This window comes from Kryptolebias marmoratus, linkage group LG16 (genome assembly GCF_001649575.2).
Source record: "Kryptolebias marmoratus isolate JLee-2015 linkage group LG16, ASM164957v2, whole genome shotgun sequence".
NCBI lineage: Eukaryota > Metazoa > Chordata > Actinopteri > Cyprinodontiformes > Rivulidae > Kryptolebias > Kryptolebias marmoratus.
The window spans coordinates 30,633,608-30,649,079 of NC_051445.1; the positions used below are offsets into that span (position 1 = coordinate 30,633,608).

Consider the following 15,472-nt stretch of genomic DNA (forward strand, 5'->3'; position numbering starts at 1 on the left):
CTGTTAGGAGCTCTAAACCCGGTCCTGTTAGGAGCTCTAAACCCGGTCCTGTTAGGAGCTCTAAACCTGGTCCTGGTGGAGCTCTAAACCCGGTCCTGTTGGAGCTCTAAAAATGGCTCCAGAGACACTTGAGGAGTTCAGGATTTACTGGCTTCTGGTGGCAAAAGGTCCAAACTGCAGCCACTTCTCCACTCACTGATGATTTGCAGCAAAGGACCACATTTATACCGGTATCCATGGTAACTGTGCACACTTTGTTAGTGTATAGATAGAAATAAAAAGCCAGAAACACAGAAGTGAACTGCAACTAAAGGGGGAAATGTTTTTCCATGAACTCCAGCGATAATCTGCTGCTCCGTTGTTAAATATAGCAACATAATCTACAGAATAATCTGACATGTTTGTATTCCCACACGTCTGTGACGGAGCTGCTGATAAGGAAACAGGAACGGGTTCCTGAGACTTCAGCTCTGCTGTGAAGCCTGAGCGGTTCTGCTGCTCGGTGATCCTGATGGAAACACACAGTTTGGGTTGTTCTGAGGGGAGAAGAGTCAAATCAGCAGTCATGATGGAAACCAGTGATAAAGGTGGATAAAACCTTCAGTGTTCATTTCCACATGAAGACAGGTCGAGTGTTGGTCCATCATCATCATCATCATCATCACAGCTGCTGGGACATGAGAAACGTTCTGACCTTAAACAACCAAATGTTTTTTACAGATTTGATGTCTGAAAAGAAAGCCACATGAAGTCAAAAGTGTGTCTACATCTGTAGAAAGGGTCATTTGAGATGAACCCCTCCCCCATCAGAGCAGATGGCTTTCTGGTCTCCAAGGGAACACTCAGGAACCAGGAGATGGAGCGGCTCACATTCCACAGGAACGTGTGGCCGTCACGTTCACGGCGTCACGTTCACGGCGTCACGTTCACGGCGTCACGTTCACGGCGTCACACTGCCACCTGCTCCTCCACCTGCAACTCCACACCGACCCTCAGAAACCAGAACTTCATCCGGATCTTTGGAGATCCAGGGATTGAGACGTTTTAGTTCCTGATACTGAATCCAGCCTGATTCTGTCATTTCACACAAACTAAACCAGACAAGAGTTATAAAGAGTTAATAACACAAAGCTGTAAACACTTTATAAGGAGCTAATAAACTGGGTTTAAGCCTTCAGGCCTGAGATCCACCTTCAGTACCAAATTTATCAGGAACAAACAGAAGAGATGAAGATCTTCTCACAAACTTCTCAACAAAATAATAAAATGATCTGCAGAAATGAAAAGGTTTTATTTCATCTTGTAAAGTCTGATCCTGCAGCCATGTCAGGGAAACGGAGGAAAGAACAACCAGAAAATGATCGAAACTCAGCCGTAATGTTCTTCCTGTCCTCCTGCAGGCCTCCAGAACCCCAGGAACACTCCCAGCCCCATCGACCCGGACTCCATCCATGTCCCGGTCAGCTACGAGCCCGACCCGGCGGACCTGGCCCTGTCCAGTGTTCCGGGTCAGGAGATGTTCGATCCACGCAAACACAGGTTCTCCGCAGAGGAGCTGAAGCCGCAGCCAATGATCAAGAAGGCTCGGAAGGTCTTCATCCCCGAAGATCTGAAGGTAATTTGGAGCTGGTCTGGTGGGTCAGCGCTCAGGTTCTGTCAGGTTCTCAAGCCTGTCTGTAATGAGTCCTCATTTTTGTTCTTGTTTTCCACTCGAGCAGGACGATAAATACTGGGCCCGCCGCAGGAAGAACAACATGGCTGCCAAACGGTCCCGCGACGCTCGCCGGCTCAAGGAGAACCAGATCGCCATCCGGGCCGCGTTCCTGGAGAAGGAGAACTCGGCTCTGAGACAGGAAGTGTCCGCTCTAAGGAAGGAGCTCAGACGCACCAAGAATGTCCTCGCCAAGTACGAGTCGCAGCACGGGTCACTGTGAGGAAGAGGATGATGAAGCCTTCAGATCTTCACACACCAGCGGTCCTGGTTCCACCCGGCTCGACTCGCAGCAGAGGAACCCATCGACATTGTTTTCATTTCTTCAGACATCAGACAACTTCCTGTTTTTAGGTCAGTCTGATTTCTCAGCATCACAGGTCAAATCTGTTTCCATGGCAACAGTTAACCTGCTGCGAGTTGAGTCTATAAACACCTGGTACTCCTAAGGACTCCTCATCATCATCTTCATCATGTCCCAGCACTTCAGAGCATCTCAGCCTCTGCCACAGACTCCGCCCGCTGCAGGTGTGTTCCCACAATGCACCTGTTTGGACACCTTACCCTGATGATGACTCTACATCAATGTGCCCCGCCTCCTGCCGCTGTCCTATTCACTGATTTTTTTTCTTTTTAATTTTTTAAAAATAATTTGTTTCCTTTCGGGGACCTTTCATCCTTTTTGTCCAAACTTTATCTGATGTTTATATAAAGAGGAAAAAATCTGACATCACTGATTTATATCAAAAAGTTTTTATGCTCACCTTAAAATTCTTACTTTTTATTGGTTGTCTAAAAAAGTCACACAGATGTAGAAATATATAATAGCTTTAAATCTTTCAGGGAGTGTGACTTTAAACACTTTAAAAGAAAGAAACGTTTCCAAAGAGGGTTAGCACTTTGTCTCTGTTTGTTTTTGGAGCCCCCTGGTGGCCGACAGCAGCTCGGTTCTGCAGAATCTTCACTCAGGTCCATTCAGGCTGCAGGTTCCTTAATGTGGCTTCAGTTCGGTGCATTCAGTGCTAAAATATTCATCTGTCTCTGTGTAACAACAAAAATATGATTGTTCCTGTGTTTAAAGAGAAATAATCTTTTTTTTAAATCTGCAGAAACAGACCAGAAATCCAAACTCTTTACAGTTTGAGAATTATTAAAGGATTTGGCATTGAGAAATGTTCATTATTTATTTTACTTTTCAAGATATTTATCAGGTAAACAAAATAAAAAAAACAACAACAACAGTTAATTAGAAAACTCCAGACAGAAATTCTGAAGATAAAATTGTGCCAACCAGATATTTCTGGAAGATCTTAGCCTCTGACCAATGGCCCCACCTCTTTTAGGGAGAAAACAAAGCCCCGCCCCTTTCTGGGTGAAACAGCCCCTCCACTTTGGCGATAAGTGGAACTCCTGAGCTGTTTGAGTCATTTATCATGCAAACATTAGGAGCTAAATGGTTTTAGATTAGCATGGTTTTATGGTGTGGGTCAGGTTTGGTTCTGCTAAAATCCAAATTTCTTTATTAGAAATAAATAACATTGATTCAAATCACTTTAAAATGAATTTTAAAGAATGGTTAGCAGCCAGTTTATCCTTCAGGTGCTGTAACATCGACACATTTGTTAATGTTAGCGGAGAATCAGCTGTAATATCACCTTCTGCCTCCAGGGGGCAGAGTTTGACCTGAACCTGAACCCTCCTACATGCAGCATCTTGTTTAAAGGGTAATCCTGCTGCTCAGCATGTGTGAACAAGAGGTTTTTTAGTCATCGAATAAACAAAGGAATTTTTCGACTGAGTGCAAACCTTTAGTCACTATTTCAGGATCTGTGCAGTGATGATGTGACGGCTCGCGTCATACAGCCTCGTGTTTCTTCTCTTTGGTCCGGTGATAACAGATGTAACAGAGGCAGTGACAAATGACTGAGCTGAGAGTTTTCAGGTTTGACATCACCTCATGGGTTCTGCTTTCAGTAAAAGAGTCTCTGACCTGATTCTGGGATGGATTTAGGACAAAAGATCAATGAAAAAACATTTTTAAAAAGTAGAAAACTGTCGCTGCTGTTCATTTATGATGAATGGAACTCCTGAGGAATTTGTCTGTAAGAAAACAGCATTAAATAAAACTGCAATATTCCTTTAAAGCTTTTAAATGTCCACATATTAGAAACTGTTGGTAAAATAAATATTTATTGTCACTTTATTGCTGATCAACAATCACTACGATGTGTAGAAAAACCCGTTGACATTAATACGTCTAAACTAAATATTTATGGGAATAACTCTGATGCTAACATTAGATTTTCTGAGTTACTGAGCTAGTTAACCACAAGTGACCAACCAGTCCTGCAGACTTCTGACCACAACACCAGAACATTTTAACGGATCAACAGAACCCAGTTTATCAGAAATATATATTTTCTAATGTGTGATTACGTTCTGTAACTTTTGAGTCGCTGCTTTGTTGAAATTATTTCACAGAAAATAAAATGTTTTTATATTTTCAAGAGAAATACTTTGCGGCTGACTCAGGGTACAACAGAACCTCCTGTGGTTCTGAACGGCTTCACCATGAATGTACATTTAAACCAAAAGGATGAAGAGAATATAAAGAATATATTGATATTTTAAGAGTTTTAATGTTTTTACAGTGTTTCTGGCTTTTTGTACAGTCTGTTTTCCTACATAGATATTTTCTGTGTATTTTGGAAGTTATAAAAAGAAACATTTCCAGTAATAAATGTAATTATTAAGATGTGCTCAGTCTGGGCCTGCTCCTGTTTCTGACCCTGTAGTTGAAATACCTCTGATTCTGTCCGTCACACCTGGACAGGTGAAGCGTTTGACAGACAGAAGCTCCGCCTCCTTCAGGTGTGCCTCCATGTTTGATGGTTTCCTCTTTTCCCCAACATGAAGCACTTACTTTGATTTGTCTTCTTCTTCTCTTGTGTTTTGGTTTCTGTATTTGTCTTCATTTTGTTTGTATAAATAAAAATATTAATCCGTGTTTTGTCTCAGCTGTTTCCTTTAACTGTGAAGGAAGTCGGATCTCCTCAGGAGACCCTGATTCTGACCAACCTGCTGAAAAAGAATCACGCATCAGCTACAAAATTTAGGTTTGATTTCTTTTTTCTTTTTTCTTTCCAACTTTCTTTGATAGAGGGAAAATTGAAATTTGTTTTGTTAGGTTTTTTTTTTTTTTCATATTTTGTACAAATAAATTTTCTCCCAGAGTTATTGAACCCTGTCCACCAGGGGGCAGCACCTGCAGTCTCACCTGTAGAATCAGCAACAATGTGACAGTATTTAAAAAAAAAAAATCAGATTTCATGTTTATGAGGAAAATACTAAATACTTGTGAGGATTCCAGTGTTTTTCTCTACACCAGGTGTCTCCAGTCCTGGTCCTCAGGGCCATCCTGCATGTTCTCCTTGTTCCTCTGCTCCAACACACCTGGTTTGAATCAATGGGTGATTAACAGGCTTCTGCAGAACATGAAGAGGTGATTTAACCTCTGAATCAGGTGTGTTGGAGCAGAGGAACAAGGAGAACCTGCAGGATGGTGGCCCTGAGGACCAGGACTGGAGACCCCTGCCCTACACTAACCACCTCTTGCAGGAGGAGGGCGGAGCTTGGGAGACTCACCTGTCTCTCATGAAGGCTGATTAACACCACCTGTGTTTAAGACTGAACCAGAGCAGTTGTGTGTTAAACAGCAGTACAGCCGGCAGCCTTGAGATCAGTTTTCTGACTCACCTTTGTGCTCCTCCAGCTTTGCTCCAGAGACTCAGACTGGTTCTGTTGTCTCTCTCTTCACCTTCTGTCCTGGAATCCTCCTGCTGACCTTACCTGGTTCTGCTCCCCTTCATCCAGTCTGTGCTCCCATCTGTCCTGGATAACTCAACGCTGGTAAAAATGACAAGTTTTAACATGTGTGACTGACTGTGCTTCAGAATTACAACAAGAGGCTTTTTTGTTCCTGCTCTTTTATACTGATTTAATTTTTTATGTCCAATTACCAGATTTGTTTTTTTTTTCTGACATTACTGAAGAGCTCAAAGCTGTTCTTGCTCTTCGGTCCACCAGGGTGCAGCAGAGCTCCACTCAGTCACCTGACCTTGTTTTTCCTGCAGCTGCTCTTTTTACCAGTTTTTGATTACTGGTTTCTGCAGATTTCATTCTTTAATATTTGTGATTTGAATCAGCTCAGGTTTATTTATTCAGATTCAAACAGTTTCCTGTTATATGAAGTCCCAACATGTCTGAATGCTTCTTTATCCAAATTAAACTAACCTAAAATCAGCTTTCATTACAAACATCACAGCTGATTTACTGTAAATGCCTTTTACTTGTTGGTTTTAGTGATTTGCAGGAATTTCTCATCTTTTGAATCTTAAATCCAAACCAACAAAACTCTCCTGTTTTTAAAAGAAGTTCAGATTCTTCTGTTAGTTTCACTGAGCTCCTCCCTCTGACACCTGACTCAGGTGTTTCAGGAAGTTCTGCTGCTGCATGTCTTCAAATAAATAAACAAAACCATCTTTCTCTTCCAGCTGTTTTTAATCAAACTTATTCAGCCATTAAATAACAGAATTTAAATAAATGCAATTTTATTTACATTCACTTTAGTTTATAGGAGCAAAAACACCAACTGATAAAAATCATTTTTAAACCAAACTTTTAAATCCTGCAGGTGAAATTATCAACATTTGTTCACTTTCTCTTATGATGTGAAGACAAACTAAACTGCTTTTTCCTGTGGGTTTTAACCAAATGTTTTAATAAATCTGTGATTTTAATCCACAATAGACTGAAAATAAAACTTCAAAACAAACTTTTACTACAACAAAAGTAAAAATATAAACAGGATCCACTGCAAGAACAACTTTTATTTTTACTGTTGGTTTAAATTTTGTTAAATATTTCCTAACTTGAGTTTAAATTATATATTATAATTAAATAAATTGTAATTTTTTTAGGGGCCAATCTGTAAACCCTGAGGCACCATTTTTACTTCTGCTGGTTATTTTTCCATCTCTATTACAGATTTAGAAAAAGATGGAAGTACCATCTAGTCTCCACTTCTTTTCCCCAATCAATTTTAAAAACATGGAATCTAAAACTTGTCTGAGTAGTTCAGAAACTTTTAGTAAGGAGAACGACCTCCTGCCTTTCCCTGTTTGCACCGGTTGTTGGTCCGACAGTCCTGCACGGCGCTGCTGATCGAGCTCTGCAGAAACCGTCTGTTCTCCAGTGTTTCTGTTTCAAAGCTTAGCCCACAGTGTTTATCACGGTTTGTTAGCCTTAAATTTCATTTAGCTGAGACCAAAATGTCTTCTGAGCACCATCAGTGGTTCCACAGTTTGAGAACCGTGGCTCCATCATCATACCCAATAACACGTTTTGTAGATCTGTTGGATTAAATGAATTTCTCATTTTTCTGCCCTGTTTTAGGACCTAACAGGATAACTCTGTCCATCACCTGGAAGATGATGATTTCATCTCTAGTTTAACATTCTGAAGTGTTTTTGGCTGCAACTCTGAACCCCTCAGGGTCTTTGGAGAGTTTTAAGTCCAGCCTGGAGCTCCTGATGGTTCTGTGACTGAATCTCCGCCTCTGACGGAGCCACAGTTTTCCATCTGACGTCATGGACTAGTTTTTGGACTGGGGTGTTCTTTGGGTTGGATCTGCAGCAGCGAATCATCTCTCTGAGTGACAGTCAGCCTTCAGACGTGTCAGAGCCTGAAAATAACATCTGAGACCTGAAGCTTGCGTAACCTCCCAACCCCCCAGACAGAAACGGCACAAACATGAATCCTAATTCTCTGCGCTGGTCAGAATATAATCCCTGACATGAAATATGAAATGGGGAGGGGGGGCTCGCTCAGTTGGCCATGCTGTTGTAGTTTTTATGTAAGAGGATTTGTTCCAGTATCAGCGTTGGTGGCACGAGTTCTGTAAAGACTTTAGGTTGGGTCATACATCAGAGCTGGGTGGGGGGTCTGCTGGAGGAGGGGCGAGGAAGACCTCAGTAGTTTTCAGAGACAAAATTAGAAGAAACTTTCATCAATGTTAAATTAGAACAAAAACAACCAAATTAATTTTAAAGCATCCAAAAGCTTCAGATTTACTCTGACACATAATCCAGTATTTGTTGTAACGTTATTGTCTCTAAAGCTACAGATACTTTAGAAAAAAAATAGATTTAGAGTTTAATTATCAAAGTTGTGCTTCAGGCTCCACAGTTTGTTCACTGGATAATAAACTGAACAACATCAGATCATGTCTCAGGAAACCTGAGGAAAAACTTTCTACATGAAGGTAAACGAGTCAGTCCATCCAGACCTTTGGCTCTGTAGATAAAAAACTGATCTTCACAACAACACATCATTTTACAGGCTGGCTGCTTCCTTAAAGGTTATTCTGGAAGTTCACAGAAATATTTCTGCTGGTGAGCATGAAGACCGGTACTCTGCGGCGTCCACCACGGAGATGTTGGGCTCTTTAACAGTTTGTGGATGAAGAACTGGAAGCTCCCGTAGATCGTTCAGATGTTCAGTCAGTTTGAGGACTTGGGAGGTTTGAGGACTGGATTATCAGCGTGGATTAGCTTCTTCAGGAAGTTGTTCTTCAATGAAAGGATCCATGATGGAAACAAGATGACTGATCCAAAAAAAGGGTTAAAAACAAAAAAGTTGACTGGATGACTGAGAATCCACACCAGCATAAGACAACTGATGTTTCTTCTTACCGTAACAAACACACATCACCTAAAACATTTAGACGTTGGAGTTACAGTAAAGTTTAAGGATAAATCAGGTCTTTACAAACCTGGATGTTCCCTCAAAGCACCTTAACCCAAAATACAGATCATTGAGGCCAGAAAACCCCACTCAAACCAAATATGCCCCATGATGATGGATATATGCTGTAAGTACTGGATTAGAAGTGATTCGTCCAATCAAGCTGGGCTAACCTGACCCAAAGAAAGCAAAGGACTCATCTTGTGATTTGTCTGTCTGTCCCAACATGTATACACATTCAAACACAGATGAAAGCTCAGACGTCTCCATCATGTTTTCTATATGGATCCATAAAAACAACCCTGGTAAAATATTCATTGATGCACGGACAAGTCAGAGAGATTTCTTTAAAAATGTGACCACACAGCAGTTTAAAAAGGAGGTTAAATTATTAGCCTGATTTCCATCTTCTTGTTGATTTCTGCTGATTATAAAAGGTTCAGCATCAGGTGGTTTTGTTTGTTCGGACTCCTGAACTCTCAGATGCTTTCTGAAGATCGAAATGTTCTTCTCTCCTTCAGTGTCTCAGTTTGACTCTTCTCTGTCAGCAGATGTTCATGAGAACCAGCTTCCACTTCTGATTCAGAAGAAGACCTGATGATGGTGCTCCTACACTGTTAGGTCTGTTTCTGCAGGTCCTGATGAAACCGAGCCAAGGTTCAGGGTTTCCAGCTTCGTTGGGTCCTCTGCTGTCCACCGGGGAGGGAAATCTGGGAGAACCTGAGAGGAAAAATGGGAAAATACTTCAGTGGTTACCTGCTCTTAGGTTTATAGTCCACATGCATGAACAACTTATATTTATTTAATATGTCAACACATCTGAAATGTAATAATTTAACATGCAGTCATGGCAGAAAGAAAGTGCACCTGCCTCAGTTTGAGGGTTTTCTGAGGTCCGACTGGCCAAAGACAGAGAAGGAGCCTTTTCTAAAGCTGATTTCTGCCATTTTAAAACACCTGAATCTGTAAATTTTTATAATGGTTCATGCAAATACTAATATTTCAGGCTTTACATGTATGTCAGTTTCTGGTCCTCCATGTTTTCATGGTTTCATTTAGCTCTTCAACATGTCCTCAAGCAGAAGCCTTTAATCACATTTTACTTTAACTCAGGCGTGTGAAGCAGAAAAACAGCTTAAACATGCAGGAGGGTGGTGCACACCACTACATTACATCTTTATTTTGCACAAATATTTTGAAATTCCCACAGGAAGTGCTCTTAGGCTGCACTGCCAGTGCTACATCTAACTGCTGCTGCTGTTTTCTCTCGGAAACCAAAGAATTTCATGTCAGATGTTTTTGAGACTGGAGCTGTTTTAAGATGGCAGAGATCCACTTTAGTCTTACTTTGCTTGGACTAGCCATTAGCTCATCAGACCTGTCAGAATCAAACTTCTTCTCCAAACTAAGTCGTTCACTGAGCAGCTTTCAGCTTTTCCTGCAGAACCTCACTTTAAAATGTTCAAAATACCTCTTTAATCTTCATATCCCTGCAGGCTGTAAAAATCCCATCCTACAGTAATCCCTTCGTCACGATCAGGTCAAACCTTTCATTTGTCAGTCCTCTGCTTTAGTCCAAGTCTTTTCTTTCTTACAGACATCAGTATTTTACTAACAAAGTTCGTTAACCAATCAGAGGCTCAGATTGGGGATTTCCCTCCAACAAAGTTCTTTCTTTCATCAGCTTCTTTATTCCAACATCTGCTACCCGACACATCTGTGAACTTTAACCCCAAACACGAGTCTCAGAGTCCCGAGCGTCCCGAGCGTCCCGAGCGTCCAGGACACGTCAAAGGGACGATCTGGAACGTCCATCCATTCATCATGTCCCATCATGTCTCTGTCCTGTGAGGCGTCCTGTTGCCAGCGGGGGATGGGAGGAGCTTACCGGCTGCTTCAGGCAGTTTAGAACCTCAATGGTTGTTTTTCTTCATGAATTCACATCTTAAATTTTGATTTTACTCCTTCATTTTTCAGCACAACACGGCTACAGAACATCTTTTATGAAGAGAAAATACAAAACACACACAATCATGTATGCTAATCCAAGAACTGCTCAGATCTTTAGGAACATTTTTAGAACATGTTAGTCTTCAGAAACTTCCTTTTAAAGGTGTCCTGCTCAGGTACAGCTGGAAACTTTAATTCTGGGTTGATTCATCTGTTTTACTTCTATGGTTTTTATCTTGTTCTATTGCTGTAATTTTGTTAAACTTTTACAGTATTGCACTTTGATTCATTCTATAAATGTTTCAAAATAAAACTTAGATTACTTCTTCACATCAGAGCATTATTAAAGTTATATATTATAATGAACTCTAAGAAGTTACATCACCCCATCATATTATTGTTACCTTTAGCTGCTATCATGGAAATGAATGAATCAGGTTAGGATACGATGTTAAACTGATTAAAGGAACCAATTAGGTGCTGCGGTGAACAGAACTGATTTCTGTGAATCTGCTGCAGCTCTGTGAGAGGAACACCTGCAGGAGATTTCAACAGGTGTGCTTTAACTGCTGCTTTCTGCTGCCTTCAGGTGTCTCCACCATGGATCATCTGCCTCCATCTCCCAGCATCCTCCTCTGTCGTACCAGCCTCCTTCACTGCATCCATCAACCTTCTCTGTGGTCTTCCTCCTTTCCTCCTCCATATTCAACATCCTTTGTCCAACTTGTCCTCTGTCCCTCCTCTGTCCTACCAGCCTCCTTCTCTTTATTTGTCTTTTGTTTTATCTGCTTTAAAGCTGTTTGTGTTACACTGTTGTATAAGAAGTGCTTTATAAATCAAAACGGATTGGTTGGTTGGTTGATTGGTTGGTTGGTTGATTGGTTGGTTGGCTGGTTGATTGATTGGTTGGTTAATTGATTGGTTGGTTGATTGGTTGGTTGATTGATTGGTTGGTTAATTGGTTGGTTGATTGATTGATTGGTTGATTGGTCGATTGATTGATTGATTGGTTGATCAATTTATTGGTTGGTTGATTGGTTGGTTGATTGGTTGATTGGTTGGTTAATTGGTTGGTTGGTTGGTTGGTTTGTTGGTTGGCTGGTTGGTTGGTTGGTTGGTTGACTGATTGGTTGATTGGTTGGTTGGTTAATTGGTTGGTTAATTGATTGGTTGGCTAATTGGTTGATTGATCGATTTATTGGTTGGTTGATTGATTGGTTGATTGGTTGGTTAATTGGTTGGTTGGTTGGTTGGTTGGTTGGTTAATTGATTGATTGGTTGGTTGGTTGGTTGGTTGATCTCCCCCTCATAATGATGGTTATTTTTTTGTTAGAATAATAAAACTCTCCAGACTCGCAGGAAACTACACAGTTTCAGAAACTATTTTCAGGTTTTTCTTTGAGTCAAATTTCTCCAACCTGTTTAGTCCTGGTTTTATGATTTTAGTCATCAGCACTAAAACGTTGTGACGTTGTGACAGTCCTCATAAAACCAAATACTGCAGGTCAAATACTGGAGCCCCACACTGCAGAGGAGACACGAGGAGTGTGTGTGATTTATTTTACCTGAAATTCAGTTGGTTACATTCTAATTTCCTCTTTTAACAGATATTTTTTTGAATTGTTTTTTGTTGTTTCTTGCCTTGGTTGTGTTTTCCTACCACTGTAAAATTAAATTTACTTTGAGGGACAATAAAAACTGTGAATCTGAATTCAGTGCAGCTGTTTTCAGTCGGTTTAAAATCCTCAATAAAAAAAATCAAACTCTGAATTCAAAGTTCAAATAAAATATTGATACTCACTCATTCATTTAACAAATTTTTGTAGAACACAGCTTTTCAAATATACCTAAAAAATGTTGTTTTCTCAGCTTTTCATTCTTGTAAACTTTGACAGCTGATGTTTTTTTCATTGAAACATTTTTCTGAGAAATGTTTCCCAACATATTTAACTTTTTTACCATTTCTTGACCCGCTCACCTCCTGTCGACTCCACAGCAGATCGCCAACATGTCTTTACAGTTCAAACTAAGAGTCCAGGAGTAAAAACAAAGTGATACATCAGCACCTTCCTCTTCTTCAGACCAGAGTACTCCTCTTCTCCCGCTCTCTCTCTGCTCTGTCCCGGCTCAGGTCCGGCGTCGGTGGCACTACCTGACCCGACGTGTTATTGGGCTCACAGCGGCCCGAAGCGGGTGAGTTCTGCATGACCACCAGGCGTATGGGGGACTGGCTGGGCGGCGCCGGCGCACTGTCGGGGGCGTACTCCTTGGTGGGGTCTTTGCCGCGGCAGTCGTACAGGATGCAGGAGATGAGGAAGACTAGGAGCAGGATGACATAGCTGGCGATCAGGATGATGAGGTTGAGGGTAACGGGGTCAATCTCCAGGTAGAACTCCATAAAACCCATGATGACGCTTCATATCTTGCCCTGATCCAGGATCCAGGGAGGAAGATGAGTAAATGATGAAGTGGTCAGACAGAGAGAGAAAGAGCAAAAGGGAGCAGAGAACGGCGTCAAATGATGAAATGAGATCAGCTGAGCGTGGGGGAGGGGGGCGGTGACAGCCGGCTGGAGTGGATATGAGGCTTTGTGCTTTAAAGGACATTAATCCTCGCTGCTCCTCCAACCTTGAATTTTCTGCAGCCAATGATTAAAGCTGCTCACTTTTAATAACTTAAGCCACCATTTTGATTTTGCCAACTGCAGTGCGATGACAAAATGATCCCTGGCAAAATGGAGGGCACGGACGCACACCTGTCAGCCTGCCAGGAGCGTCACCGCGGGGATTTGAGGAGACATGTAATGTGTATTAAACAACCGCTTTATTATGTCACTCAGACAGATTATTTTTACATTTCAATTTGATTACATTAAAAGCAAAAACAGCCTTCGAACCGGCACACGTCCAGACAAAAACATGCAATTTTCAAAGTACTGCCGTTAGTTCATCCTGGTAATGGTCTCTTTTAATGGAATCTTATCTAAAATGACACAGTGTTCAAAATACAAGCTTTTATACTAATGAAAAAAGTGCATCCTTTTTTAATCCTAAAGTTTCATGTATCAGGACAAAATGAAAAATCCTCTGGTTTGAATTTTTTAATGTGTGATTGAAGACCTGGTTCCTCAGGATCAGGAGCTGGACTGAGCAGCAGGAGGTTCTGCTGCTGTGGAGCAAACAGCAAATCAGCACAAACAGCATTTTAACTATAATTTAATACAACTAACTTCTCCATTATTTCCCTTTACTAACTGAAAAACAAGCATCTAGTAAGAAAAATGGAACTGGATCATTTCATGCAAATACTGCAGAAATACAATCATTCATACATTTTTACAGATATGCTTCATCAAGCAACGTTGGAAAGAAGAGTGGGCCAAAAAACTCAACAACATTCCTCTGAAAATGTTCAAGAATAACAAGGACTGAAACTGAGAGAAAAATCAGCCAAAGTCCAAAAACAAAACTCAGAAAGACTTTAAAACAAGAAGGTTTGTCAGCTTAGAAGGAAACAAACTTTTGTACGTTCCTGTGAAACACGCTTTATTTTATTTTGAAAGTTTTCCGGAAGAGCTGAGCTTTACTTTTGTTAAAACTGGAGGAGGAAACTTGAGTTTAAAACATCTGAAGTATTTTTTTTGTTCAGTTTGTTTTGTTTTTTTCCATTTCAGCAGGAACTTCCTCCTGCTTCTCCTGGGAGATCCATCAGATCCCAGCTGGAGGAGGAAATCTGTCCAGCCCTGTCCAGCTGCCCAGTTCCTGGATCCTCTCTGTGTCTTTAACCATCCTTTAAACGTCACATCCTGCAGAAAGGGGAGGATGACTGCCTACACCTGCTCACATCAGCTGCTCTGAACTCAGGCTCTGGGTCTGAAAACCACTGATTTGGACTAATTCTTTATAGCATCTGGATTTTACCTTAAAACTGTAAAGAACTTTAGAAGAATGATAGGTAATAATAACTAAATAAGTCATTTAAAAACAAAACTTTATAATGTTGCTGTAAAATAATCTTAAAACTTTTTTCAGATTAATCCATAAAAACTGTGACACTTTTTCAAATGTAGGTCAGTTTCTTTGACTTTGAGCCTGTTTATGTGAGTGAGTTTAACGGATAAAATCCTGTCAGAAATCAGGCTAATTTCTCAGTTCTTGTTGCCATCTGTGGAGGATTTTTTCCTGGCTAATGGATGGAGGACAAACAGACAACAGATGGACCAAAAAGATGAAAAAATTAAAAAAAAACTTACAGATCAGCTGAGGGGAGAGAAAATGGGATCAACTGTGATAAAAAAAAAAAAAACTAAAATCTCTGGTTTCAATATTAACAGCTCCAACATCCATCAACAAAGCCCAGCAGGACGTCACGACAGAGCCAGACTCTTATTGTGAAAGTCCAGGTCCAGTCCTCTTCCTGTTCCTCTGAATCCTCCTGAACATCAGAGCTCTGATTAGAGACGGCAGGAAGGATCTGTGGGGGCGGCCATGATGGAGACACAGGAGGAAGAAAAGCATGCTGGGTGCTGCTGAGGAGCTGGTTGCCATGGTGATTCCCAGGGAGGGACAGCACACAGCAGCAGTTCAGGCAGAAACTCAGAGTAAAACCTAAGCCTCAGACAAAAGGCACACTGCTAGCTAGAAGCTAAAAATATCTAAATGGTACCATCACACGAGTATTTCTCGGATTTAAACGTTTGTATTTTTGGATGGATCTGTGGACCACCATCCAGCCAGGAGCTCCACCTCCACCCTGTCTGTGACGAGGTTCATCTGCAGGCGGAGGCAGAGAGAGCAGAGTAAACACCGCCTTGTATCAGAAAGATGGCTGAGGAGGTGGTTCTGCCCGACCTGCTGACCCGACCTGCTGACCCGACCTGCTGACCCGACCTGCAGACCCGACCTGCAGACCTGCTGACCCGACCTGCAGACCCGACCTGCTGACCCGACCTGCTGACCTGCTGACCCGACCTGCAGACCCGACCTGCAGACCCGACCTGCTGACCTG

The 15,472-nt window shown here is 41.5% G+C and overlaps 2 protein-coding genes across 4 annotated transcripts in view; both read left to right on the top strand.

Annotated features, from left to right (window-relative positions):
- Positions 1 to 15,472, top strand: part of grik2 (glutamate receptor, ionotropic, kainate 2) — a 649,386-nt gene that overhangs the window by 262,362 nt on the left and 371,552 nt on the right. The gene's annotated exons all lie outside the window — the stretch shown is intronic.
- LOC108228354 (hepatic leukemia factor-like) lies at positions 1,382 to 3,066 on the top strand (the record flags this gene model as incomplete). Its single annotated transcript, XM_017403900.3, has 2 exons — positions 1,382 to 1,615; positions 1,719 to 3,066. Coding segments are annotated over 2 exons (450 nt in total), but the record flags the coding sequence as incomplete, so codon positions are not given.